Source organism: Amblyraja radiata, chromosome 17 (assembly GCF_010909765.2).
Source record: "Amblyraja radiata isolate CabotCenter1 chromosome 17, sAmbRad1.1.pri, whole genome shotgun sequence".
NCBI lineage: Eukaryota > Metazoa > Chordata > Chondrichthyes > Rajiformes > Rajidae > Amblyraja > Amblyraja radiata.
This window is the reverse complement of record NC_045972.1, coordinates 44779827-44807458: the sequence shown is the minus strand read 5'-3', so window position 1 is coordinate 44807458 and position 27632 is coordinate 44779827. Positions and strand designations below refer to the sequence as shown.

Genomic DNA, 27632 nt, shown 5'->3' with positions numbered 1-27632 from the left:
TGGCTGTTGCAAAACTCATGTATTTGATTAAATGAGTAAGAATTACAGTACCTCAGCTGTTAGTAGGTATTAAATTTTAGTGAAACTGGATGGTTTCGTCCAGCTTTCCAAGAAAGTGCATATATCAGTCACAAGGGTTTTTCTTTCCATACCTAATACAAAATTATTACACAATAAAACACTATCTCTCGGTCGGTGAAGATGAAGCTTCATTTTTAGCATCGTACCAATACAGTATATACATTAATGATTTTCCCAAGACATGTCGTTATGCTATATAAATATAATATATTTATACACACAAGACATGATCAATAATAGCTTCATATTACTCCCTTCAAAGGTGTTCAAAAGATGCGTTTATGTAGCAGCAATGTGTAGGTCCAGCACATTTTTCTCTTCTATACTAAATATACCTATGGGGCAGAGACCTTTATTGTATTTAAAGGTACAACAACAGGAGATTCCTTTTCTTACCATCGTGCCTCTTACTTCACTGAGACTCGTCAACATTGAAAATGGTGCAAGTGAAAAGCACAATACAAAGGAACTATTTCGAACAGAAATTATAGAACATACGGAAAAAAAAAAAAAAAATTTCCACTTGATGTTAAAAACAGGAGACTGTTTACAGAGTGTGATGGCAATGGGATCCAGTTTGAAGTCTGCAATTTACAGTTATTTTTTGTTAATGGAAGGCATGACTCAACAAGGAACTGATTTTTTGAGAAATTCTGGAGCAGTGTAGCAAAACTTTACATTATACATATATACACACAGACCTCTCTCTAGTAAAGGAATGGGCAGGTGTGGCATTGCCACCAATGCCAGTCATGTTAAAACTAGATTACTCAAAAATCAGAAAATAAGTTAATGCAAGGGCAAAATTCACCTAACAGAATAGATTTGTAAATGCTAGGAAACTTACATGTTTAAAGCACTCTAGTCCATTAGTATATAGGGCAAGATGCTGAAGACCAGTAGTGTACATTTGCAACTCATTTGCAAAGCAAAGTTATTATCACTAATAAATACGTTTTTTTTCCTCTTCCCCATACAACACTAAAAGTTAGGCATTGTACAAAAGGTGTTCTTGCAACACTTTGGTCCATTGGCGTGAAAGATGTCCCCAGATTGCTTCCATTGCCAAAAGGCCGACTGTCGCTTTAGCTCGATACCATTTCTTTGTTTTCCCCCACCAAATGGGTGAATCTGTGGTTGGTTCCATTTTCAGTGGCGGATATCTTCTCCAGACCAGCTAGAGGTGTGCCTGCAACAGTACTGTGAAGTTTGTCCAAGCTCCCCGTTAAACCACCGATGGGCGAACTGCCGCCGTTGCCCAGGCTGGCGGCGATCGGGGGGAGCCCGCCATTCTGAATCACGGATATCTCGTTAGTCTTCATCGCCAAGCCATTGGTCAGTGCCGCCGCATACTGGTTCCAAAACGACGAAGGGTCTCCATCGCGAGCCCTCACTGCTAAATCCTTCTGGAGCATTTCCGTGAATTTCATAGGGTTGCCGCCCAGAAAAGCCATGGGACCGTCCACCGAAAGTCGCCTCCCTCGCCTCGCGGGAGCACTGTTCCACATGTGGGTCCCCATGTGAACCTGCAGAAATGGCACAAAGTTAAGCCTTCCAGCTACTCGAGCATTGGACACCACTAAAAGCCCTTGCCATGCACAATCTACACACATTTATATATTTTACTCAAGGGACGTGGACATCTTTTGGGCTAATGAAAGCCATCTTTCCTCCATTTCCACACATTATGGACACAAATCGCTGGTGCAACTCAGCAGGTCAGGCAGCATCTCTGGAGAATCAGGATGGGTGATGTCTCGGGTCAGAACCCATCTTCGGACAGCTACAGGGATGTATGTTCAGAGGGAGTGAGGTCAGAGTGGGTAAAGGGAGTGGAAAATTAAGATGGGTGAGATGCTACCTGACCTGTTGAGTGACCAGCATTTGGTGTCTATCTTCAGTACAAACCAGCATCTGCAGTTCCTTCCTACACAATAACGCTTACACTAACTTTATGAATACACCATCTTATAAATTAATTTCTAAGCTTGTCAGTCTGGTTGCTTTGCAGAAAGAGGGTGCAAAGTGTTGGAATAACTCAGTGGGTCAGGCAGCATTTCTGGAGAACACGGATAGGTGACTTGATTAGTACAGGTGTCAGAGGTTATGGGGAGAAGGCAGGAGAATGGGATTAGGAGGGAGAGATAGATCAGCCATGATTGAATGGCGGAGTAGACTTGATGGGCCAATTCTACTCCATAATCGGATCCCGACCATCTATCCAAGCTCTCCAGAGATGCTGCCCGACCGACTAAGTTACTCCAGCACTTTGTTTAAGAAGGGACTGCAGATGCTGGAAAATCGAAGGTACACAAAAATGCTGGAGAAACTCAGCGGGTGCAGCAGCATCTATGGAGCGAAGGAAATAGGCAACGTTTCGTCCCGAAACGTTGCCTATTTCCTTCGCTCCATAGATGCTGCTGCACCCGCTGAGTTTCTCCAGCATTTTTGTGTACTCCAGCACTTTGTCTCTCCGATGTAAAACACCATCTGCAGTTCTTTGTTATCACATGGTTGCTTTTCAGCTTTAAGTCGACTGCAGATTGTTATTCCTCAAATATTACGTGGAAAATCTCGTAAGCAATGGTTGAATGGGAAGAAATGAGCAGAGATTTATACTTAAAGTAGGTACTTCATGGAAGGTGTGCCTCGCACATAGTCAAATCTCTAGAAGGGATCAGATGCTTATCAGGATGAACAATATATCAAATTTTATTAACAGTTTAAAATTTAACTGGATCATAAATTACACACAAATTAATCACAATGACCCTCTACAAATTTTTCAATTATAAGTTAAACTTTGATCATTGAGACACGAGGTCATTTTTTATAATCCACTCTTCTTTCAAACACTGGTTAAATACACCTTTATAATTTATCTTGTTTTTCCCTGACTCCCCCCCCCCCCACCCTCCCCTTCCCCTACAGAGACAGAGAGAGAGACAGAGAGAGAGACAGAGAGGGACAGAGAGGGACAGAGAGGGACAGAGAGGGACAGAGAGGGACAGAGAGGGACAGAGAGGGACAGAGAGGGACAGAGAGGGACAGAGAGGGACAGAGAGGGACAGAGAGGGACAGAGAGGGACAGAGAGGGACAGAGAGAGACAGAGAGAGACAGAGACACTAATATACTTTTAAATTAATTCACGACTGCATACATGAATCAGTCTAAGCCATGTTAAAACTGGCATTCTGTCCCACGATTCCAACCCAAACCATAATTCCTCTTGTTTAAGAAGGAACTGCAGATGCTGGAAAATCGAAGGTGGACAAAAGTGCAGGAGAAACTCAGCGGGTGCAGCAGCATCTATGGAGCGAAGGAAATAGGCAACATTTCGGGTCTGAAGAAGGGTTTCGGCCCGAAACGTTGCCCATTTCCTTCGTTCCATAGATGCTGCTGCACCCGCTGAGTTTCTTCAGCACTTTTGTCTTCCCATAACTCCTCTTACTTTTTTAAACTTTACAATTACCTTCCAAACCTTTTGTCACGTCATTTATTCCAGAATGGGATTATTATAAATGAAGGAAAAAAACCACCAAAACAGTTGCTTGATGAGACAAATAGCTTGAGTAACTCAGCGGGACAGGCAGCATCTCTGGAGAAAAGGAAAGGGTGACGTTTTGGGCCAAGACACTTCTTCAGACAGGACCAGTCATCAGTCATGATAAGGATTGTCATTCAGGCTGTCTGAAGAAGGGCCTCGTCCAGAAATGTCACCCATTCCTTTTCTCCAGAGATGCTGCCTGACCCACTGAATTACTCCAGCTTTTTGTGCCTATCTTCGGTGTAAATCAGCATCTGCAGTTCCTGCCTAGACAGTTACTGGATGAGGTGCTACAGTAAGCAGTGAGACACTAAGCTCCACAGAAGTCCTTTGATAATTTGGGGAATTAAAAAAAAACTGATTTAGACTGATAAAACTGATAAAAAACTGTTTAGAAATAAACTGAAATAGGATCAGCATTGGTGACCATTCTGGTGCATTGCTAAGATGCTTAATACCCTTTAAGTTTACATTCCAACAACATACATCACCCCACTTGTACAAGCTAGTAATATTTTGCTGTTAAATTCAATACAAACTGAGAAAAGTAGTTATAAAAAAGGGAATGGTATTTTCCATGAATGAATTTGCATAACACAGTAAATATAATCAGAGATTATCTTCTATATCTATATATTACTAAAAGTCTGATCTTGACCGCTTTTGGCCCACTGTGCTGCGATTTCCGAGAGAACGCCGCCACCTACGGCCGTCATTTTTGGCCACCTCGCTCAGAGCCCCTCTCCGCCTTCCGGGACCAGAGGATTTTTCCCATCGATGAAAAATCAGAGAGATATTAATGTTTTTTAAAAATTTGCCATTCTCTCTGCTGGCGGCAGGGGGGAGGGACTATAAAACCCGGAAGTGTAGTCCTTCACTCAGACTCTGCCAGACCCAGGAAGTGAGAGGGTCACGACACTCTAAGCTGCGAATAACACGTCTACTCCACGATGAGTCCCCTCAATGCGGCTGTAGAGTGGCTGCAGCCCAATTGTTTGCCTTGCCATTAAAAAAAAGTTTGTGTTCACAAAATGAATTTTGGTTGTCAGGTGTGGCTGCAGCCCAATTGTTTGCCTCGCCTTTTTAAAAAAGTTTGTGTTCACAAAATTAATTTTGGTTGTCAGGTGGATGCAGCCCAATTGTTTTCCTCGCCTTGGCTTTTAAAATCGTTGCAACAGTTGGCTGCCAGCCCAAGAATCCATTCGGCCCACAATGTCTATACTAGCCCACTGGAAACCAGTACCTTCGGCCCACAACACCCATACTAGCGCAACAGACAGCCAGCCCCCCCCCCCCACTGGCGTGCAATATTGGAATTGGTGGAGAGGTGGAATATTGCATTGGTGACCAGCCCTCCCATGTGATGTTGGGACCCAACGGGTCCCACTTAGTCTAGTATTATATATACTTGACAAGTAGAAGTTTTACTTTACAAATTTTCATTTTGTGAATAGTCTGATCTCTCCCATCATATCTCTATCCATCTATCGCTGAGCAGTAGTACGTACTTTATAAAGCACTAGACAAAGTGGGACCCGTTGGGCCTCGTTCCCCCAACGCAATCCATTTCCATCATTCACCCGTGCCCCCAACGCAATATTGCACCACTCACCCGTGCCCCCAACTGTGCAGATGCGGCTAATTTCCCCTCATCCTCCAACAATCCCTCCCCCTCCTCTTCACCCTCCCTCTTCTCTCCCCTTCTCCCTCCCCTTACCCTCAGTCACTTCCTCCCTCCATAACTCCTCTCCCTTCCATACCCCCTTGACGTCATAGTGAGATGGAAGCTGCTGATTCCATTGTGATGTCATTGTGGGCTGGAACACTGCTGATGGGAAGTTTATGACGTCATAGCTGCTAACTGCCACTGCAACTTCAAGTCATTTTTCTCAAACTGGATTTTGTAAAGTTGAAAATGTGAATACCTTGTAAAATATACTATCAATCTGAACCAAACTTGATACAACACACCACAGGACACAGGTGAGTAAGGTGGTCCAAAAATTGTAGCGCTATCATGTACCGTTTTGGCATTATTTCAGGGAGACATCCACACACACATACACACACACATACACAGAAACAAACAAGATGAGAGTTTTAGTAATATATAGGTGCAATTTGTTATTGCGTTCCCCTGTATATTATTTTATTTTTATATCATATATGCACACACATATATTTGTTCGAGTGCTGAGGATCTATGAGGCGCTGGTAAGGCCGCATTTGGATTATTGCGAGCCATTTTGGGCACCATATCTGAGAAAGGATGTGTTGGCTCTAGAGGATCCAGAGAAGGTTTACAAGAATGATCCCAGGAATGAATAGGTTAACCTACGATGAGTGTTTGTCGGCACTGGGCTTGTACTCACTGGAGTTTAGGAGAATGAAGGGGGTCTGCATTGTAACGTACAGAATAGTGAAAGGTTTGTATATAGTGGGTGTGGAGAGGATATTTTCACTAGTGGGAGAGTCTAGGACGAGAGGTCATAGCCTCAGAATTAAAGGATGTTCTTTTAGGAAGGAGATGAAGACAAATTTCTAGTCAGGAGGTGGTGAATCTGTGGAATTCTTTGCCACAGAAAATTATGGAGGCTGTCAGTGGATATGTTTAAGGCAGTTAGATAGATTATTGATTAGTACGGGTGTCAGAGGTTATGGGGAGAGGCAGGAGAATGGGGTTAGGAGGGAGAGATAGATCAGCCATGATTGAATGGCGGAGTAGACTTGATCGGCCGAATGGCCTAATCCTACTCCTTTGACCTTATAACCATGTATATATAACAAGTAGACTCAAAATGCTGGAGTAGCTCAGCGGGACAGGCAGCATCTCTGGAGAGAAGGAATGGGTGATACTCTTTGTCGAGACCCTTCTTCAGACTAGTCAGGGGAAAGGGAAACTATATTTGTGATATCAGATATATATGTATTTATTACATACACACACTCTCTCTGTATATATACACACACACATCCACACACAAACATGTATATTTCATCCAATATACACACACTCAATAACTGTAATATACATTATGTGACCACATACACACAAGTATACACACATATACTCACACAAATACACTATACGTATGTTTAACATAGACAGTAGAACTCCATTACTCGCACTATTTCAACGTACTAACGAGCATTATGCTGCAAAATACCTGCAGATTGCAGATAGACAAAATGCTGGAGTAACTCAGCGGGACGGGCAGCATCTCAGGGGAGAAGGAATGGGTGACATTTCGGGTCGTGACCCTTCTTCAGACTGAAGTCTGAGGAAGGGTCTCGACCCGAACCATTCTCCCCAGAGATGCTGCCTGACCCGCTGAGTTACTCCGGCATTTTGTGCCCATCTTCGGTGCAAGTCGGTCGGTGTGTGCAGTTGCACCCTACACGTACCTTCAGATTGCCTTTGGTGGTGAAGGCCCGGCCACATATGGTACAGGCAAACGGTTTCTCCCCCGTGTGTGTCCTCTCGTGTATTTGGAGAGCGCTGGACGAGGAGAAGGTTTTGCCGCAAGCCGTGCAGTAATGCTGCTTTGGAGTTCTTCTCTGCTGCGCTGACAGGCCGGGAGAGACAGCGGAGGCAGACAGCGGCCTGGATGGGATAAGGCTAGCGGGTGGGTCCTTGCAGTCCATGGAACACCCGTGCGCGAAACCATTGACCTCGGTTTTGATTAAGGACGTCAACGTCAGGGCGGGCGGGTTGGTGGAGCCGTGGTTAGCAGCGGGAGCCAGGCTGGCGTTGTTGGGCTCGAACAGCTGAGCCGGGAGGTCCCGCATCTGGTGCGTCAACATGTGCTGCTTCAAATTGCCCTTGGTGGAGAAACCGCGATTGCATACTGTGCAAATGTATGGACGCTCTTTGGTATGGCTTCTGTAGTGAATGTCCAAGGCACTCTGGCAAGCAAAGGCTTTGCCACAGATATCACACGATGTATTCCTCAACTTGCCGCGGTCTCGCCCGGGGAACAGCAGGCTCAGAGCGTCGTCCGTTGCCGCCCGCTCGGCGTTGCAGGAGGTCAGGTCCAAGGCACCGCCGTTGGTGGTCGCGGGGGACACCGAATTGGACACGTCCGACAGCAGAGACTGGTTGTGCCGCCTCTCTTCGCTGCCGGGAGACTTCGACCTGCGGCTGCCCGCGTTGCTGTTGCTCGGGGATGGAGCCCGCAAGGAAGAGGTAGATTCTGAAATGGCAGGACTTCCAATACTTTGGCTCTCCACGTCCCCAACCATCGAGAAGGAGTCACTGGTCATCTGGTCACCGTCGGCCAATCCATTCTCCACCGACCGGAGGCTCGCTTGGAGCTGCTCCACCAGGCCGGCGTTAATCATCTTCATCTGTTGCTCCAGCGCCGCGATGCTGGACATTTCCGAGGGCAAGGGGGACGGAGTCAGGCTGCACCGGGATACCTCCGCGGACCTGGGCGTGTCCGGGACGCTGCTATCCGGGCAGTCCTCCATGTTCTCGTCAGAGTAGTCATCCATGTCGTCGAAATTCTTGTCTTCAAAGGACATGGTTGTGTCGGACTCCATCGACTCGGGGTAGTTGTCGGCGACGGGGGTGTTGGGAATCTGGCCTCCCATGTGCATGCGGATGTGTTGCTGCAGAACGACAGCGTTGGTGAACTTCTTCTGGCAGATGGGGCAGGAATGCTGGATGCGCAGCGGTGGCATGGCGCGGTGGACACCGTAGTGGGTCTTCAGGTTGCCCTTGGTGGTGAAGGCCCGGCCACACACCCTACACCTGAAGGGCCTCTCGCCGGTGTGCGTGCGGTAGTGCATCTTCAGCGCGCTGTGGCAGCTGAGGACCCGGTGGCAGATGACGCACTGGTTGGGGTCGGCCATCTTGCGGTCGATGTTCTCCACCAGCTGCTGCAGTTTGGACGTCTCCGACGTCTGCAAGGAATCCAGGAGGCCGCCGAAAGGGAACTGCGACTTGAACTGCTCGGAGACGAGCGGCGTGGTGAAAGCAGAAGCCGTGCTCAGTTCCGAATCGGAGGCACTCGAGCTGACGGGGACGGCCACGGCCATGCTGGCGGCGGGCTGGAGAGATTGTGCGCGATCATCGGGTTTATCGTCTGAGGTAGGTGAGCCATTATCTTCCACCTCTTCCAAATCACGGGCGCTTTTCACAGAGGGCTCCGTGGCGGGCAAGTCGCTCCGGACCGATCCAGGCGGGCTGCAAGAAGACCGATTGATCGGGACGGGCGGACACTCCTCCGATTTGATGATGGCGGACAAACCTGATACAGTGGAGGGGAGAGGCAGGCTAACAGATGTGGTCAATGTCGGTAACAAGGGCTTGCTGTCCAGCCAACTGGTTATTGGTTTTTCGGGGGGGATGGACATCCCGTAGGGGATCCCCGTGTTGGTCGGGACGTTGTCCAAGTGTTCGGGGACGGGGTAGGGGTTCATGTGAATGTGAGGGTACTTTTCGCGGTGCCTCTGGAAGTGGACCTTCAGGTTGCCTTTCGTGGAGAAACGGTTGCCACAAATGTTGCACTTGTACGGCCTCTCGCCAGTGTGCGAGCGCAGGTGGATCTGCAAGGCACTGTCGCTCCCAAAGACTTTAGCACAGAAGCGACACTTGTGCTTGAAGAACGACTCGTCGGAGCCGGTCTTGGCCTCAAACACCACCACGTTGGGGGGCTTGCCCTTCCGCGGGCCCGCCAGGGCGGCCAGCGAGCTCAGGTTCCCTGAAGTCACCTCGATGCCTGAGAGAGGGCTGGAAAACGGGAGAGCGGGCGCGGAGGACTGAGGTAACAGTGAGGCGGACAGGGTGGACAACGAGCCGAGCAGGCCGCCGATCCCCCGGGCGGCGGGGGCGGACGCGGCGGGGACGGAGGGGCTTGCGAGACGGGAGTCGCAGGCGGCGGCGGTGGTGGCGGCGCCCACGGTCGCGCTCTCGGAGGGCTGGGCAGCGGTGCTCGGCAACGAAGGAGCGGCGTCGGCCTGCGGGGAAGGACTGCCCGCGTCCTGGCCGGCTCCGCTTCCAGGACTGCTCTGAGGTAGATGGACTCGATTCCCACCGCTGATGCTGGCAGACTGACTGGCAAGGCTCTGGGCAAGACCAGCTGCAGCAGCAAGTTGCTGAGATAGATGTGAACTAAGTGTAGTCAATGGATTAACAGCAGCTCCCAAAGTACCTGGAGAAGAGTTGACCGATGGGGCGTCGGCGTTTTGGGAAGCCAACAAGATTATCTGTTGACGGATTTGTTCAATGAGCTGCAGCTGATGGATCTGTTGATGTTGGAGACCCAGGAGCTGTTCCATTAGTGCAGGAACTGCGATCTTACTACTCGATGAACTGTTAGTTCTGGTTTCCTGGGAGAATTGGGCCACTGCCACTTTTGTACTTCGAAGATTTTCAATGATCACATTACTATTCAACATGGAGAAGTTTCCCAGAGCTGTTATATCACCTATATGAGGTAGAGGTGTTGCCACAGCTGAGCTTCCCATTGTGGGATAATCACTGCATGTATTATTACTATGGTTATTACTGTTAGTACTGCTGACATTACTGTTGCTAGTGTCCACCTCCATGAATACTTCCCGGTCAAGTTCCTTGCTCTCTACAAGCTCATCGCAGTCCACGAGACTCGCGTTATCCGTTCCCTCGTTCGCCTCTTCGACGGGGTGGGCGGGGGATTGCGGAGAGGGCGCTTCCGAAGGGGCGGCTGGATTTTCATTTACAATCAGAACCAGTTGTTTCTTAGTGCAATTCTTCGTGTGGTGGAGGAAATCGGGCAGCTCGAAGAATTCTGCACAGCAGTGGCCACAGACGTGCGCATCCCCATTCTTGGCGTGCTGCTCCACGTGGCCGCCCGGTGACGTTCCTGCAAAATCCACAAAAAAGGGAGGAGAGGGGAAAATTAGTCGTCGAGAAGATGCAAGTCACTCATCAAATACGGGCCATGGACCCCATGAGAGGGATAGAAACAGGCACGAGGGTGGCTTTTTAAAAAATATATTATTATTTTTTTTTTTTTTTAATTCGATGTTTGCACATCGGAGAACTTAACTTAGTTTAGTGTTGGAAGGTACCGCTGTTGCTGGCTTAAACCGAAGATAGACGCCCAAAAAAAAAGAAAAGAAAAAAAGCTGGAGCAACTCAGCGAGTCAGGCAGCATCTCTGGAGGAAAGGAATGGGTGACGTTTCAGATCGAGACCCTTCTTCAGTCTGAAGAAGGGTCTCGACCTGAAACATCACCTATTCCATTTCTCCAGAGATGTGGCCTGATCCGCTGAGTTGCTCCAGCTTTGTCTATCTTTACTTAGTTGGCTTTTAGGTTAGAGACCCAGCGCAGAAACAGGCCCTTCGGCCCACCTTGTCCGTGACGACCAGCGATCACCCACGCGCACACACTGGGGACAATTTACAATCTTTACCGAAGCCAATTAATTTACAAATCTGCATGCCTTGGGAGTGTGAGAGGAACCCGGGGGGGGGGGGAATCCGCGCAGGTCACGGGGAGAACGTACAAACTCCGCGCAGATAGCACCCGTAGTCAGGATCGAACCCGGGTCTCAGGCACTGTAAGGCAGCAACTCCACCTTAAGATGGAAAATCTCACAAGTTTGCGTTTGGAACTCATCGTTCACTAAATCTCTCGTTTATCTCAGACAACACATCAAAATATAAAATTCTCAAAATTATGGGCATTTTGGAGCTGAATGAAATTCCATAGAAAGAATTGATTTCCAATATTTCACGCGTATTATCACATCCCCCGTCCACAAGGATCATGTCAAACATTCGGAGTCTCGTTAGGACTCTGCAACGCTCGGGTTTTCCTCATTTTCAGCAAAATAATAAAGGTCTTTGGCAGTTCACGCCCTGTCAGTAAACCAATTTGTAATCATTTTGAATCCCGATCGACATTTGACAGGTAAAAGATCCCAGGCAACTCCAGCTGCAGGGAGGAGAGACTGGGACATGTTAAGGAACAGTGGCGTCAACGTTCCTGACATTACCAGAGACGCCCTTCTCTTCGAGCAAGAGAATCTCGTAGAGATAGTGATAACGAACCTCTCAGTGACGTCCCAAATTAAATTGGTCACAATGATCGAATGCAAACAAATGTCAACATTTGTTCTTTACACTTACGATGTGACTATTAGACGTACGATATACAACTCATTAAAAATACAATTTTTTTATTTAACAAAATGGTCCACTGATGCTTTTTCTCTCCCCCCCACCCCCACAACTTAATCAAGTATCAAATTTGTTAACTTTAAAGATACAGCGCGGAAACTGGCCCTTCGGCTCACCGAGACCATGCCGACCAGCGAACCCCGCACACTATAACACTATCCTACACACTAGGGGCAATTTACACTTATACCCACCCAATTAACCTACAAACCCCATATATCTCTGGAGTGTGGTAGGAAACCTGAGCCCCCGAAGAAACCCCACATGGTCACAGGGAGAACGTGGAAACTCCATACAGAAAGCACCTGTCGTCAGGATTGAACCCAGATCTCTAGCGCTGCCCCTACTTATTTCCCTATCATTTATAGCTATTGTTTTGTATTACAAGATATTTGGGAACATACGTAATCGAGTTAGAAAATTATGCAGTTCTCTTGCGGTATCTACACTGATAGCTGGACATTCAGGGTGAACAGATTGTAAAAATGCCATAGTAATTCTGCAGTGGACCACTCACCTCCTCAGTCTAACAACACACGTGTTAATAAGGGACGCCAGCTTTACAATTAATTCACCACATTGCTTCCCGAAAGATATGCAAAGTGTTCAAAGGTTTCTTTTACAAACGTTATTTCCATGGAACAGTTAAGACGAGCACCATACTCGACAAGACGAGAAATGGATTGCAGAACGATAACTTGGAATAAGCAGAGTCATGAGATTAAAGTTTCTAGTTATAACATGGAAATAGATGCTTTGTGTATCGAGACCAATTTACCTTCATTGTGCAGAACTATTAGCCTTGGAGCAAAACTTTGCTACAAGAGCTACAAACAGCATAGTTTTGCTTTAAAGATTAAACATTTCTTTGAGTAAAACACAAAATACTGGTGCACTGAAGTAATCCAGCACTGTGGAGATTTAATCAAGATTGGTAGTTCACTGTGTTGCCAATCTTTTATATTCAATATATTTACTCACAAAGCTCCAAATCAAAAAATAACATTGCACATCTTAAATGGAACGGATTATTGAAAAATAAAAAGCCGATATAGTTCCTCTCGTGTGATCTGGAGCTTCTTTATGGTTTGTAACTACTGTATTCAACAGAGTACATGTGTAGGAATGAACTGCAGGTGCTGGTTTAAACCGAAGATGGACACAAAGAGCTGGAGTAACTCTGGGCAGAAGGAATGGTTGACATTTCGGGTAGAGACCCTTTCTGGTCAAATTGATATGTTGGTATTCTTGCATCGAGGCTATGGAACTGTTTTGAAAGTTTGCAAAGAATAAATGATTACGATTTCTAGGAATCGCACAGAATTATTTTTGTAAATATTGACTGGTGGCGGCAGGTGAAGTTTGCGTCAGATGTTACCCAGAGTATTATTGCCGACGTATCTGTCACAGAGGCAAGATGAGATAAGAGAAATATATCAACTGCAGAGCAATGCAGAAGTCCCAGCGAGGAAGCCTTCTCTTGCTTAGCGACGTAGCGAATTACTGAAGAGAAACAAGGCCCTACCATCCCCAGTACCAACTGCGCCGACAATGAGTAGAATGGTAGACACGTCCGTATCCCCACTGTTAAACACACACACACACACACAGTTCACTCAGATAGAAAAGCCAAGATCACATTAATCTCTGAATGAGGGAGCACCTGTACACTCGGTGCAGCCAAACCTCACACATTGATGAAGAAACAATACGACTTTGATATGCGCAGCAGGCAGGAAATCTCCCTTCAATATACCATAATCTGCCAGACTCAGGAAAGGACTACAGCAGACGAGGGGGGAAGTGTAACGGAGGAGTGCGGGTCAAGGTTTTGTTTGGTGGGTGCCTGGAACATACTGCCAAGGATGGTGGAAGCAGATACGATAGTGGCCCTACAAGCGGCCTTTAGTCAGGCACACAGATATGTGTCGGAAGGAACTGCAGATGCTGGTTTTACACTGAAGATAGACACAAGATGCTGGAGCAACTCAGAGGGACAGGCACCATCCCTGGATAGAAAGAAGGAATAGGTGACGTTTCAGGTCGAGACACCTCTTCAGACCGAAGAAGGCTCTCGACCTGAAACGTCACCCATTCCTTCTCTCCAGAGATGGTGCCCGTCCCGCTGAGTTGCTCCAGCATTTTGTGTCTGTCTTCAGCACGTGGAAATGGAAGGATATGGATCACGTGCAGGCAGAGGAGATTTAGTTTAGTGGGGCATCATGTACAGTACTCACACTGTGGGCCGAAGTGCTTGTTCCTGTACTATTCTATGTTCAAATTTTTTTTTAAATCGCAGCAGTGTTTGTTAGTTAGCAAGTAGGACATGACAACTGACCTAAAGCTACAAAAAAAAACACAAAAACACATACAAAACCCATGCAACTAACTGGTGCAAAGTGGAATCCACAGAGTGATCCAACATATAATATTGTTAGTGTAGGAAGGAACCGCAGATGCTGGTTTATACTGAAAATAGGAGACAAAATGCTGGAATATTGTTAAGATGCCCAAACAGTAATAACAGCACTACCGTTGTGCCAAATGTCTAAAGAGTTTGTTGGGCTACAATTGTAAAAAATATGGATGCACACATACAGACTGAAACAAGTACATTTAAAGGAACATAATAAAAATTTTAAAAATGTTATATTGTTATTTTCAGTTTACAACCAGAATTTTTTTTTTCAAATCAAATTGCAAAGCAATTATAAATTTGCCAATGAGGGAACTTAAAACCAAGGAAAAATACATGATATAACTTAAAAAGAATTGAGGAAGTTTGAAGAAGGGGCCCGGCCCGAAACATCGCCTATCCAGTTTCTCCAGAGATGCTGCCTGACCTGCCGAGTTACTTCAGCATTTTGTGTCATTTGGTCTCATTACATAGAAACATAGAATAGGTGAAGGAGTAAGTCATTCGGCCCTTCGAGCCAGCACAGCCATGGCTGATCATCTCAAATCAGTACCCCGCTCCTGCCCCCCTAAATCTAAATCTCCAGTATTTAACTTGTGTTGATTATACTTCTCCATGGATTGTCACCTTGTCGTGGTGGAGAAGCTTGTGTGGACCTGAGATCCTGAGAGCGATGCCGTCTGGAGCTACGCTCCTGGTAGGGCCACCCATGGCGGTAAGGTCGAGGGGGGAGGTCTCTGACAAAGAGCAATCCAACCAAGACCTCAACGGTGGAACAGGCGGAGGACGATGGCTGACCTTAGTGGAGCGTCACAACGGCTGGGAAGGCGGATGAAGGCTGCAGGAGATAAGGGTCTCCGGTCATCTTGGACTCCATGCCACTGGATCTTGACCCAGATCTGTCAAGGACCGTGGGGTGGCTGTCTGTGCACCAGTCTCCCCACGTTAAACAAAGTCATGCACAGGCGTCCTCCATATAGGGAATAGCACCCTGGAGACACCCATGGTCAGCCTCGACCGAAGGGGGCCTTAGAAGAAGAGTTTGATTTATCCAATAGTAATGCTGTTAAAGTTGGAACACTGAAGGAAATACAACAACAACACAACATGTTGCAAAGTCTGGCTTAGTATTAAATTGGTGAAACTGGTGAAAATAAAGCCAGCTACACAGTATTTAAGCAAAGCCCGATTTGCAAACAATTTTTGGCGAACACACAGGCTTCACAGCTGGAAATATTAGTGTTAATTTGAAACATTTAGTTCCAAAAGAAAAGTCCCGATTTATTGATAAGCAAATTGCACCCATTCATTGGAAAGAATCCTTTTCACTTTCCTTTCTCATTCGCACTGGTTGCTTGCATTTTTCATCGCACACCGGAGGATTAATTTGCAAATCAAACAAACATGAGAAAAAAAATTTCAGCAGTCGAACCCACTTCAACCTTCAAGGACAGGAAGGCCCCCTATTGTTTGGACAGCAACCCCCCGCCCCACAATGGTGTGTGGTCATCAGGGAAAGGACAGAAGGCTGATCTTGTTTAATTCAGAGATTATCCCTCTGCATGTTTCCCTTTTAGCACAGAATTAGATAGCAGGAAAAGTTGCCATGACATCGGGCTCCGAGTGTCCACAGCAGAGCACAAGCACAATTAATGTCAGATATCGGGGAGATCATCTGAAATAATGTAGTCCAAATGCCCCAACACAGCACAAAGTGATCTGGGCTACAGTCAGAATCATTGCCAGCTCCTGGAGTACATTCGCTTTAATATGTACAAAGTTGTAATGCCGTGACCTACAGCGCTCCCTACTTTTGAGGACAGTTCGGAGAGATTATTTGCACATTGCTGCGCCGTAGGTAGTAAAAGTAAAAAATCACACCCATTCCTTTCTGCAAAGATACGAGAAGAATTGCAGAAGGCACAAGGCTCCGTGGCATTCTGAAAACATGGGCAGGTTTTTAGGAAGGAAATCAAACCAAAACGACTCGAAAAACACCAAACAAAACCCACAAACGCAGCAATAAATCACCAATTTGGCATTAGGCTTGGTTTTGATGTTTTTGTGGATACACAGAGCCACCTGTATTTCAAGTACCAACCTTAAGAGAGATCCATTTCCCCAAATTATTTGGTTGGCATACCACATGAATGGTTAAATTGTAAATCCTCTTCACAATAAATAATCATGATGCAAAGACGACATATCTCTCCAATACTCACCCCCACCCTCATTGTGACACAACTGTGGGCAAATCTGAGCATTTTCGCCTTGATTCAGTTCACTGGGAATAAATGGACTTTTTATAAAAAAGTTGTGATCCCTTTTGCCTGCGTTCTAGCAAGACTCCTCATTTGGAGAGAGATAGAGAGAAAAAACGTTTCAACTTGATGACATTTATCAAAACAAAAGACAATCTAGAAACTGGCTTGCTTGGTCAGCTGTGCTTAAGCAAATAATTACTAATGCAAACTAAATGACTTGCTGTGGGGGGAAAAAAACCAAAACAAGACCCACTTCATCAGTTCTGCAACTCCTTGAAAAACATTGGGGCAGAAGATCCACAAGATTTATTTAGAGTGAACATTAGCAAAATTACTCTCTATACAAGAATGCTAATTCTAGTAGAAGTCCACCTAATTGCATCTTCTTAAAAGTATATTAAACCACAACATGACAGTGCATCATGCCTGATATTTAAAGTCACACACTGACAGAGCACAACTGACTTAAACGAGATAAAACCTCTTAATTATTTTGGTTCTGGCCCTTTGCTTTTGCCAGAGTAAATCTAAGTGAAAAAAAAAAAAATGGAATTAAAATGTTCAAATACAATAAGGTCTCAGAAGAAACCTCCTAACTCTTTTTATATATTCAGTTCCATCAAAACAATTTTTTGCACCAAAGACAGTTTATTTTGTTTAAAAAAAAAACTATTCTTAGAAAAATATATCCATGCCATTGACTTTTACAAAATACTGCATGTAACCGGTTTTTAAATAGTTATTGCTGTGAGATCTTCTGAGTATTCAGAACTTTCCTTAAAGATATAATGGCTTTAGAAGAATTGAAACAATTAATACTAACACACCACTATATACTTTCTTGGGATTTCATCTATTCCGTCCAAAAATCAAACTGTTCCCAAACTTCTGTTAATAGACAATTTACGAATATTAATAAATAAAAATGAAGCATAATTGAAAGGTTCAAAATGTATTCTGTGTAAAAATCTATAAACTATTTTCAATCCATTATTAATAGATAATTTATAATATTAATAAGGAGCTTTAATGAAGCTTAATTGTAAGGTTCAACATTTATTCTGTGCAAACTGTTTTAAATCTACTATTAATAGCCAATTTATCATATTAACAATAAATATAAATGAAGTACTGGAAGGATCAAAATGTATTCCGTTCAAGAGTCAAACCATCTATTAATAGCCAATTTAAAACACTAATCGTAAGTATTAATGAAACAAGTGCATGGTTCAAAATGCATTCCGTGCAAACAAACCATTTAAAATTTATTAATAGCCAATTTATAATATTAATAGTACGTAATGAAGCATAGTGGAACGGTTCAAAATATTATGTGTGTGTAAGACAATTTGCAAAAGTCATTTCGTTTTTATGATCCTGTGATAAATGTGTTGCTTTTCTTTTTTAAGGTTAGCCGCAGCAGATATTAAAATCTATCACATCTATATTGCAAACTAATGCTGGAATTGCATTCGGCGATGAGTTGCAGGCTTATGAGCGAATCTCGGTTAGTATGAAATAATCCTAGTTATGGGTGCATGAGAATGAACGCTAGATGGGGTAACGGTTGCAAAACAGGGAAAACCTCCCAGTCCCACTGTCCCCACACACTCACACGTAAAGAGTATTTGTGCTCTGGGCTGGCTACATGCAAGCCTCCACTGCGTAAACATTGGCAATGTGACAAGAAACGAAATCCCTGTTGTCGGCGAGGTGAAGGGCTGGCGTGGGAACTAGCTGTCAATCTCCGCATCAGGGGTCTGGAGTGGACGAGGAAAAGGGGGGAAAAAAGAGGCTTAATGGTCGCTGTGGCGCTGATGAGGTTAAAGCCGAAACGAACTACTGGTGCCCCGCTAGGCGTGCAGAGCGGCAGAGCTCGGGGGGTACTGGAGTACATCTTGTATGGTGAACTCTCGTCACCTTAAGACGGAGGGAGGCCGTCAGAGGTTAAACCAGCATAACACTAAAGCACTTGGTCGCTAGCACCAGCAGGAAACACACAGGCTACCATGTTGACCATAGCGCTGGATGCACAAGCATCTGCAATTCACACCAAGAGTCGAATAGTTTTATTAAGCCTTCTTACTAAACTGTCCATCCAACAATCTAAGTATTCTTATAGCCTCACCCTTCCCCTAGTTTAGTTTAACGTGGTACAGTGAAAAGCTTGTGCGTTTGCAAGCTATCCAGTCAAAAGACAAGACTATATGTGAATATGTACTTCAGGACCCGAAGAACCAAGACTGGAGGGAGGATACTCAGAATTTCTACAGAAATGACACACACACACACCATTCCTCATCACTAATGCGAGAACTCGCTACTTGCAACGCCCCAAATTCGTTGAAAAATAACTCCAGATCGCCAATCTATTAGAATATTGTTTGTTATCTTCCGTTTTTGATCTTAACGCAAACAGCAAAGTGACTTCCCAATGTCAAAGGCTCGCGTTTAGATATATGTGTCAAGAAAGGTCACAGTAATAAGCTTCCAACACAAGCTTAGGCTGGATATTTACATTCCAAATCATCCATGTACAGTTTACAGAATATGGCATTTTTTAACAAAATAACTAAGATTTAGATTAATCCAAAAAAAAGTACGACCAAAAATGTTTCTTTGCAGCAAGTTAATGAACGGATAGTTACAAATACGTTATTATATAACTATCAGTTATGTAAAGATAACTTATTTACAAAAAAACCCGGCAAATTTCTTCAGACACTTGTTGGCCGAGAAGTCTTTTTTTTTTTTTTTAAAGAAAGATCAGTCCACACAAATAATTTCTGTTCTGCAGCTCAATTTGAACCAAACCCGATTTAGATTGGGGGCGAATTTGGTCTCTGACCCAACGATAATAATGCTGAGAAAAAGTGTTTCAATTGGCGAGGTGTCAACCACAAACTAAATAGTCGCAGCTACATTTGATAGGACGTCTTATTTTCAATCTGTATTTCACGCGAGAGATTCGTATTGATGCGATCTGAATGAATTATCACGGACATCTGATGAATTTCGTATGTACCGACAATGGACGAAATTTTTTTTTCCTAAGCTACATTATCTGTAAGCCTCTTCATTTACTTAATGCCTGTATATAAATTAGATCATTTACCACTTCAATTTAACTTGTAACGCGGTAGGAGTTCCAACGCACTTGGAAATCCTTAACGTACATGTTGTTTCAACCTGTGAAACTACATGCAGGAAATCTGGGTGCAGGGAGGAGGAACTGCAGAAGCTGGTTTACACCGAAGGTATATAATAGACACAAAATGCTGGGAGTGACTCAGCGGGACAGGCAGCATCGGTGGAGAAAAAGGAATTTTGGTGGCGCTTCGGGTCGAGGTCGTTCCAAGGCCTACAATCCATGTCCCATGTCAATGCTTCCTTGATGGGAAGGAGATGCGACATATCCACTTGACAATTGAAACAGGCCAGCTATGCGCCTTGGACAGGATTTTTTTTCTGGAGTAAAAGTTGCAGCTGCCTTTAGAGAATAATGTAGTGGGGAAAAGTAAAGATACGTACCTTGGTTCAAGCAGATTTGAAGTGTTAGTGAATGGTCTGCGTTGGAATGGTTTAATAGTAAATTCTGCGGCGGTTCCAGGAAGCTGAGCGGAACTGTGTGTGTGTGTGCGTGTGTTTGTGTGTACTCTCTGCTCACAGATCACGATGAGTCACATATCCCAACAGGCACGTTCCCCAATAGTGCAATTTGTCGTTTTTTGTTTGGGAACGCGGTTGAGCCATGGCACAGCGGACTGGTTAAAAAAAAGTGTCTGGAAGCTAAATCAGAGGTGCTTCCTAAACCCGGGGCTACCAGTCACATCCGAAAACCATAGGAATGGCATATCCGATGAAGAATCATGTTCTACTTATTGTGTGTGTGTGTGTGTGTGTGTGTGTGTGTTGCACACACACACAGACCTTTTCTTTCTAGTGAAAAACCAGATCAACATTTAGCAACTCAATAGTACAAATATGCATCGTTGAGTTTTTGTTTTATATGTTAAAACAAACGGTCCATTTTTTTAACATTTCTCTCCAACGTGAACAGACCCCCCCCCCCCCTAAAAAAAGGATAAGGAAAAAGAGGCTTGTACAAGTTACCGCGTCCATTAATTATTGTCAACATCATCTAATTCTCGCGGACGAGTCGCACGCAACCGTTTTGCACTTCAGCCCAAACGCCGAGGATATTAACAGAATGTTGACACACTCCGAACTTTCTCGCAGAGACGGGGCACTTTTTGCTGAAAAATTGCAGTAAAAAAAATTATCCCCAGACGGAGAGGGGAAGGGGGAAAAAGGCCAAAGACAAACAACGCCAGGTCGCATCCTCGTCTCTCTCTCACTCTCTCTGAGAATCCTGTAGCTTTAAAATTCAGCGAATGCCGCAGTTGCAATTCCATTATTGCTTGTTCCACCCTCTCGCTCCTCTTTTTCTTTCATCCAATTCCTCGTACAGAGAAGTTCCCAAACCCACCGAGTCTGCCCAAATGTGTACCCAAATAGTAACAGAGCGAACTTTTTTTTTTTTTTTTTAACCCCCTCCCCTCTTTCAAGCGAGGTGTTCGGCTTCCAGCGACTGAAGTCACATTGGGACACACACACACACACGCACACAACACTGCCATCATTATAGACAAGTTATTTTTAAACCTAGCCTTCGGTCGCGGGCTGTCTTCCATCACAACATCCAGCGCTATTTCAGCAGAATACTGCCATTTAAATCCACCATCCGACCCAGAGGGGGGAACTTTGCAAGACGCCAATCAAAGCTTGTATTCCAATATGTGCTGTTCCGCGCTGGACTAGGCAAGGTAGGAAATTAAACTTTGTGTGTGTGTGTTTTCAAGGGAGGGGTGGTGGGTGGGTTGGGGAGGGGGGGGGGGTTACTTTGGGGAGGGGTGGAGGGAGAGAGGGAGGGAGGGAAACGCAGAAAACAAAATACAGCCGAAGGCACAGTCACATTTTTTAAGTGTTCTCACCCCCCCCCCCCCCCCCCCCCACCCTCCACCCGGCCTCCCCTTCCCCAGCTCATCCCATCTCCGTGTGACCATATCAGTCTGTTTGAGCGAAGCAGAGATCACCGCTGACCCGCACCATTCAAAGCGCAGAGACAGCGCGTTAATTACCGAATAAGTGTTAATATCACTCCAGAAATCTTGCCCGCTGTACAAACTTTGGGGAGGGAGGGAGGGGGGAGAGAGAGGGGTTTGCACTCACCATTCTCTCCCAACAATGCTGGATCCAGGTCCGACTTGAAGTGTTGCGGCTTCGCCTGCTTCCGACGCGACATGTTGGTTGATACATCAGCAAGCGAATAAAAAAATACAAATTCTGGAGTTGCAAAATTACGGAAATTGACCCTGGCGCCGACAGTGCGCATGTGTGCGGGTATAATTATGATTATCAATAATGCATTGCGATTAATCATCCGCTTTCTTGAAAGCCGATTGGCAAATTTCCAGCCGCCGCTCCGACACGATTCAAATTGCTCCACTTAATCAATTAGCTCCTGATTTGCTGGCGCGTCCCAGCGCCGGGTCCCCCCCTCTCTGCGCTCCTGCCCAATCAATGGATGCACGGCGACTGGCTCCAGCATCAGGGGGCCAGGCCGCTGCATTCTGCACCCCCCTTAGCAACACCCCCCCCCCCCCCCACACACACACACACACACACACACACACACACTCGTCGCCTTCACACGCTCCTTCGTTGCTAGGGCTACTTCAGACCTGCTGCAGTGTGTTTACCCGCTTGCATTTCACTTCACGCACATGTCTCTTTAAACCCGCCACACATTTACCCCGTTTGCATTTCACCCACTGCACATGGCACTTTAAACCCACTACATATTTACCCGCTTGCACTTAAGTTTAAACCTGCAATATATATATCACCCGGTTGCATTTAAGTTAATGCACATGGTACTTTAAATCCACTACATATTTACCCGCTTGCACTTAATTTTAAACCTGCAATATATATATATATACCATGAGCATTAACTTAAATGTAACCGGGTGATATATATATATATATATCACCCGGTTGCATTTAAGTTAATGCTCATGGTACTTTAAATCCACTACATATTTACCTGCTTGCATTTAAGTTTAAGTTACAGTAAACCCAATTTTAAACAGGCTTTACACCTATAATATATTTTACGCAGTTGCATTCAAGTTAGTGCACAATGCATCTTAAACCAAATATATATTTACCTGATGGTATACAAGTTAGTGCACATGGCACTTCACACCCACTACATATCTCTCGTTTCCCCTATCCCTAACCAGTCTGAAGAAGTGTCTCGACCCGAAACGTCACCCATTCCTTCTCTCCAGGGATGCTCTTGCCCCGCTGAGTTACTCCAGCACTTTATGTCTATCTTCGGTTTAAAGCAGCATCTGCAGTTCCTTCTTACCCACTACATATTTACCCAGTTTTGTTTTATGTTTGTACACAAGACACTTTAAACCTACAATATATATCACCTGGCTGCAATTAATGTCCATGGCATTTAAAACTCCAAATATATTGTCCCCGTTGTATTTAAGTTATTGTACACGGCACTCTAACCCTGCAACACATTGAAACCCTGTTATATATTATTTCCTCCTCCCTATAGATGCTGCCTCACCCGCCGAGTTTCTCCAGCATTTTGTGTCTACCCATGTAATTACCCGGTTACGTTTAAGTTTAAGTCATTACACATGGATGGCACTTTCAACATATTTACACGGTTGCGTTTAAGTTACAATGAACCCAACTTTAAACGACAATATATTTTATCCAGTTATATATAAGTTACTGCACATGGCATTTTAAACCTACAATATATTTACCCGGTCGCTTTCACGTTATTCCACAAGAGAGACACTTTAAACAGATAATGTATTCACCTTTGCATTTACGTTAGTACACATGGCATTTTAAGCCTGCAACGTGCTTACCTTTCGAGACACGGAACTGCAGGTGCTGGTTTATATTTAAAAGACACAAAGTGCTGGAGTTACTCAGCGGGTTAGACAGCATCTCCAGATACGCTGCTCGGCCCGCTGGGTTACTCCACCACTTATGCTGCAATTAAATCAATGCACATGGCCTTTAAACCTTCAATGTACACCCGGTTGTATTTCAATTATTGCTCATGGTACTTTGATTCTGCATTTACCCGATTGTAGTTAAATTAATATATTTAACCCACATGGCACTTTTAACCTGCAACACCCCCCTCACCCCTCCCTTAAAAAAACACACACAAAGTATTAAGAGTATTTCAGCGGGTCGGATAGCATCTCTGGAACACATGGGTAAGCGACTTTTCTGGTCGGGAGCCTTCTTCAGACTTAGAAATGTCGCCTATCCTTGTCCCCCAGAGATGCTGCCTGACCCGCTGAGTTATTCCAGCACTTTGGGGTTTTTTTTGTTTTGCAAGTGAGAATTTCATTGTTCCATTTCGGGACATTTGGCAATAAAACACTGTAGACTTTTGATCTGGGTTCTTTGTGCCTCGATGCGTTTGCCAAGTTGCATGTGTCAGTTAATTGTCGGACACTTTAAACCTGTCACGTATTTACCCCCCAAACACACACACACACACACCACTGGAGTAACTCAGCGATACGAGGAACTGCAGGTGCTGGTTCATATCTTTTAAACCACAAAGTGCTGGAGGAACAAGCATCAGCAGTTCCTCATGTCGCTAAATTACTCCAGCAGTTAAAAAATAAAATAAACCAGCATTTGTCGTTCCCCGTATCGTTGTTACTCCAGCAGTTTGTGATTTTTTTTTAAATAAAGCAACATCTGCAGTTCCTCGTGTCGCTGAGTTACTCCAGCAGTTTGCGATTTTTAAAAAATAAACCAGCATCTGCAGTTCCTTGTGGCTCCAAATCTATTTACCCGGCTGCATTTAAGTTAATGCATTTAATGCACATGTCCCCTCCCCTGTCCTGTCTAGATGTTTTTTTTTTTTTTAATGGGCATTGCGGGCAAGATGGGTTTGTTTTAAGGACGAACGGTTCTTTTCATTTTCTCTCAAGCAAAATGAGCCATTGCAGCTGAGAAAAGTGCGGAGATGCGTCGAGACAACGGATCGGAGGATGCATCGTTGAGCAAACTACAAGCCTGGAGAGACCGGCCTGAAAGCAGCGGGGCCACACACTGCTACAAACAGTGGCTGCACTCTCCCAGCTCCACGTTAGGTGTTGTGGGCTGCTGCGTTTCGTTTAAAATCGCAATATTCTTGCTCAACCCCATGTCACTGTAGCGGCCACCACAACAACAACAACAACCAACCTCAACCCTAAAAAAAAGACAACTTGAAAAAAAGAATATATGCAAGTTAGAAAGAATTGTAAACTGCTGCTGCTAACTTGGAAGTTAACAAAAAAAAAACAATTGTCACCAGGCGTCAGCCTGTGGTTTGGGTCCGCCTGCCCTCCAGAGTAATTGGCTACTTGCAAGCACTGACGATGGCCACGGGATGAGCCAGTATTGGCACCTGCACTTGTCAGTCACAGCTCGCCCGGAGATAGGAAACCAAAACCCAGCCCTGACTTCGTAACCCCACGAATACTATCGATTCTGATCAATGTTAGAAGCGAAAAGGGAGGGGGGAGGGGCAGAGATTGTGAGAGAGAGTGAGGAAGAGAAAGAGAGAAAGAGAAAGAGAGAGAGCCGGCGTCTCCGTGGCTGTAACTCGGCCGCTTCCACAGACCAGCCGATCACTTTGACGATCACTTTTGTCCAGTGAACGAAACGTGCTTTTTTACCTGTGAATGATAACGCGGCGATGTCCAGCCGCCGCGGTAAATCCTGCCTTCGCCTGAACGAATTGATACATTCAGGCTGTAACAAAGTTGGTCATTGATTAGTGCGAAAATATCAACCGGTCTTTTTTGCATTTTCTTGCACAGTAATTTATCCCCAATTTGTGTTTCAGCCACGTTGCTGGAGAAATCAAACCGCATCAAAACATCCACGTTTATCTAATAATGTTCACATTATATACGCAACATTCCCAAGTATATTTCCCCCTGAATTCGTTTCCAACCCCTCTCTCACATTTGTTTTAAATACTGTTTTTAACCCAAAAAAAGCAGTGATGATAATTGTTTCATGAACACGACTGCACCAGCCCCCAAACCTTCGATAGTATGTATCCTGAATTCTTAATGAAATGAGCAATAGAAAAAACAGATACTGCGAAATCATGGCCATCGAACCGATTCATCAGCGTTCAATAGCGAGAAAACTTTCAGACATTCGGGTCTTGGGAGTGTCGCGTCCAACTCGTGGGAAGAACCCTGATGAGATTTCCAAATGTTCCACATGCAACAATATTAAACCGATCTTTCTATTTATTAAACGCATCAGTACAAACCCATGAAACGCAGGTAGCTCGCGTTATTCACAACCATTTGTTTTCACCCCAGTTTCATCGATTAGTGGGAAATAAACCCCACTGCAGATAATAGTTATTTGATATTTCCAAATACACATTTGATAACTATATTAGAAAACAAACTCAAGCAGGGAAGAGGTTACGCGTTAAATGCGTTGCGTTTTTTTTGTGTGAAAGGAAGGGCAATTTTGAGTAATTAATTACATTTCTTAGCTTGTGTGTGTTTTTTTTTTAAGTAGCGTCATTTTTTTTAACACTTCTTCTGTCCGACGCGGTTATTTCTCCCTTTAATAAGACGATTCCACCCCCCCCCCCCCCCCCCCCCCACTATAACGTTTATGGAGTCTCATTTTACTGGAAAGACAAACGGAGCCATCACGGGGAGATGATTTTGAAGAATGAAGATAATAATCTAGTTAGGTACTTGTGAAGTTGCCATTATTTTCCACGGAATATTTAACCGGGCACTTCGTCAGTGATTGATTCGGAACAGCCAGCGCTTCCATTTTTAAACACACCATCCTCAAAGCCACTCCATTAAACATTTGTTTAATATTTCTGTTTCACGTTTGTTTAAAAAAAAAATGTGATCTCTTCATACAATCTCGTGTCAATATCGATGCATCTCATCACACACACTAATATTTGCAAGGCACCATATTTTTTTTTTTGGATAAACTATTGATCCCAATATGTAAGACACCCAGTTGGTAAAAATCAATTTTGAGTTAATTGATCTGGAGCGTGACTGTAAATAGGGTATGATCTTCACGTGAAAAATGACCCACATTTCAGTCTCCTGGGCGAGATTATTTCATCCTGTAGACTAAATGCAATCAGCTTCATAATAGCCGCTGAAATTTACAAACGTGCCTGAAAAAACAACAACAAATAATAAATAAACACACAACACCAGGCTTTAAGAGATGCTGCTGCCTGACCCGCGGAGTTACTATCCAACGCTGTGTGTCTTAAACCAGCATCTGCAATTCTCTCCCACCTACACAAGCTGTATTCTGTATTCGGGGCACCTCGTTTGTTCTAATTGACTTTTATTTGTTGTATAAATAGTCGAGAGCGAACCCATTTTCTCGCTTAGACCTCTGCTGACTTCGGCGATCATAATAGTGAATAATTAGGTGTGTGTGTGTTTCATACTTAACATGTACAACAAACTGCAGTAAAACAGTCGCAGAATAATCGGTTATGTGGGGGCTTTGTAATGTTGGAAGGAAATAATCCTGTATTAAAACATTTCTTTTAATTGTTTAGTCAGGGGGGAAGTTATTTTTCTGCAGCATCGCTCGTTGTAGGAGGTTTTAAAATAAAACCCGGGGTTGTTCTAATTCTGATCCGTGACAAACTTCTCCCCCTGGTTTCTGATGCTCAAAGTGTCCAGCCTGGTTTTGACGAGGGCTCTCCAACGCTGGAAGATTCCCCGTCGTTCCCCGCGTAGTGATTTATTTACTAATAATCGATAGAAGGAGGCAACGCAATTGAATCACCCTTGATTATTGGTGACATTGGATAATTGATCATTGTCCATGAACACTGCTTCTCACCACATAATTGAATCGTCAGCAAAGTAGGTCACTCACACGGGCGCCAACTTAATACAGAAGGGCAGCCAAAAAAAAAATGATCCTGATGTCCAGGAGGGATGTAAAAGTGGGGAGTGTAAAGGTGGGGGGGGGCGAATCTAGTGAAGTCTGCTAACCCAGTAATCAGATGA

At 44.6% G+C, this 27632-nt stretch overlaps 1 protein-coding gene and 1 long non-coding RNA gene across 2 annotated transcripts; one reads left to right on the top strand and one right to left on the bottom strand.

Annotated features, from left to right (window-relative positions):
- sall1 (spalt like transcription factor 1) lies at positions 1-22087 on the bottom strand. Its single transcript, XM_033036347.1, has 3 exons — positions 21712-22087; positions 7035-10477; positions 1-1607 (listed from the first exon to the last, which is right to left on the bottom strand). The coding sequence occupies exons 1-3, from the start codon at positions 21920-21922 to the stop codon at positions 1167-1169; spliced, it is 4095 nt and encodes a 1364-aa protein (XP_032892238.1). The 5' UTR covers positions 21923-22087; the 3' UTR covers positions 1-1166.
- Positions 20402-27152, top strand: LOC116982844. The gene is made up of 2 exons (XR_004414546.1): positions 20402-21305; positions 24537-27152. It is a non-coding gene; the product is annotated as an uncharacterized LOC116982844 (long non-coding RNA).
- The last annotated feature ends 480 nt before the right edge of the window (positions 27153-27632 follow it).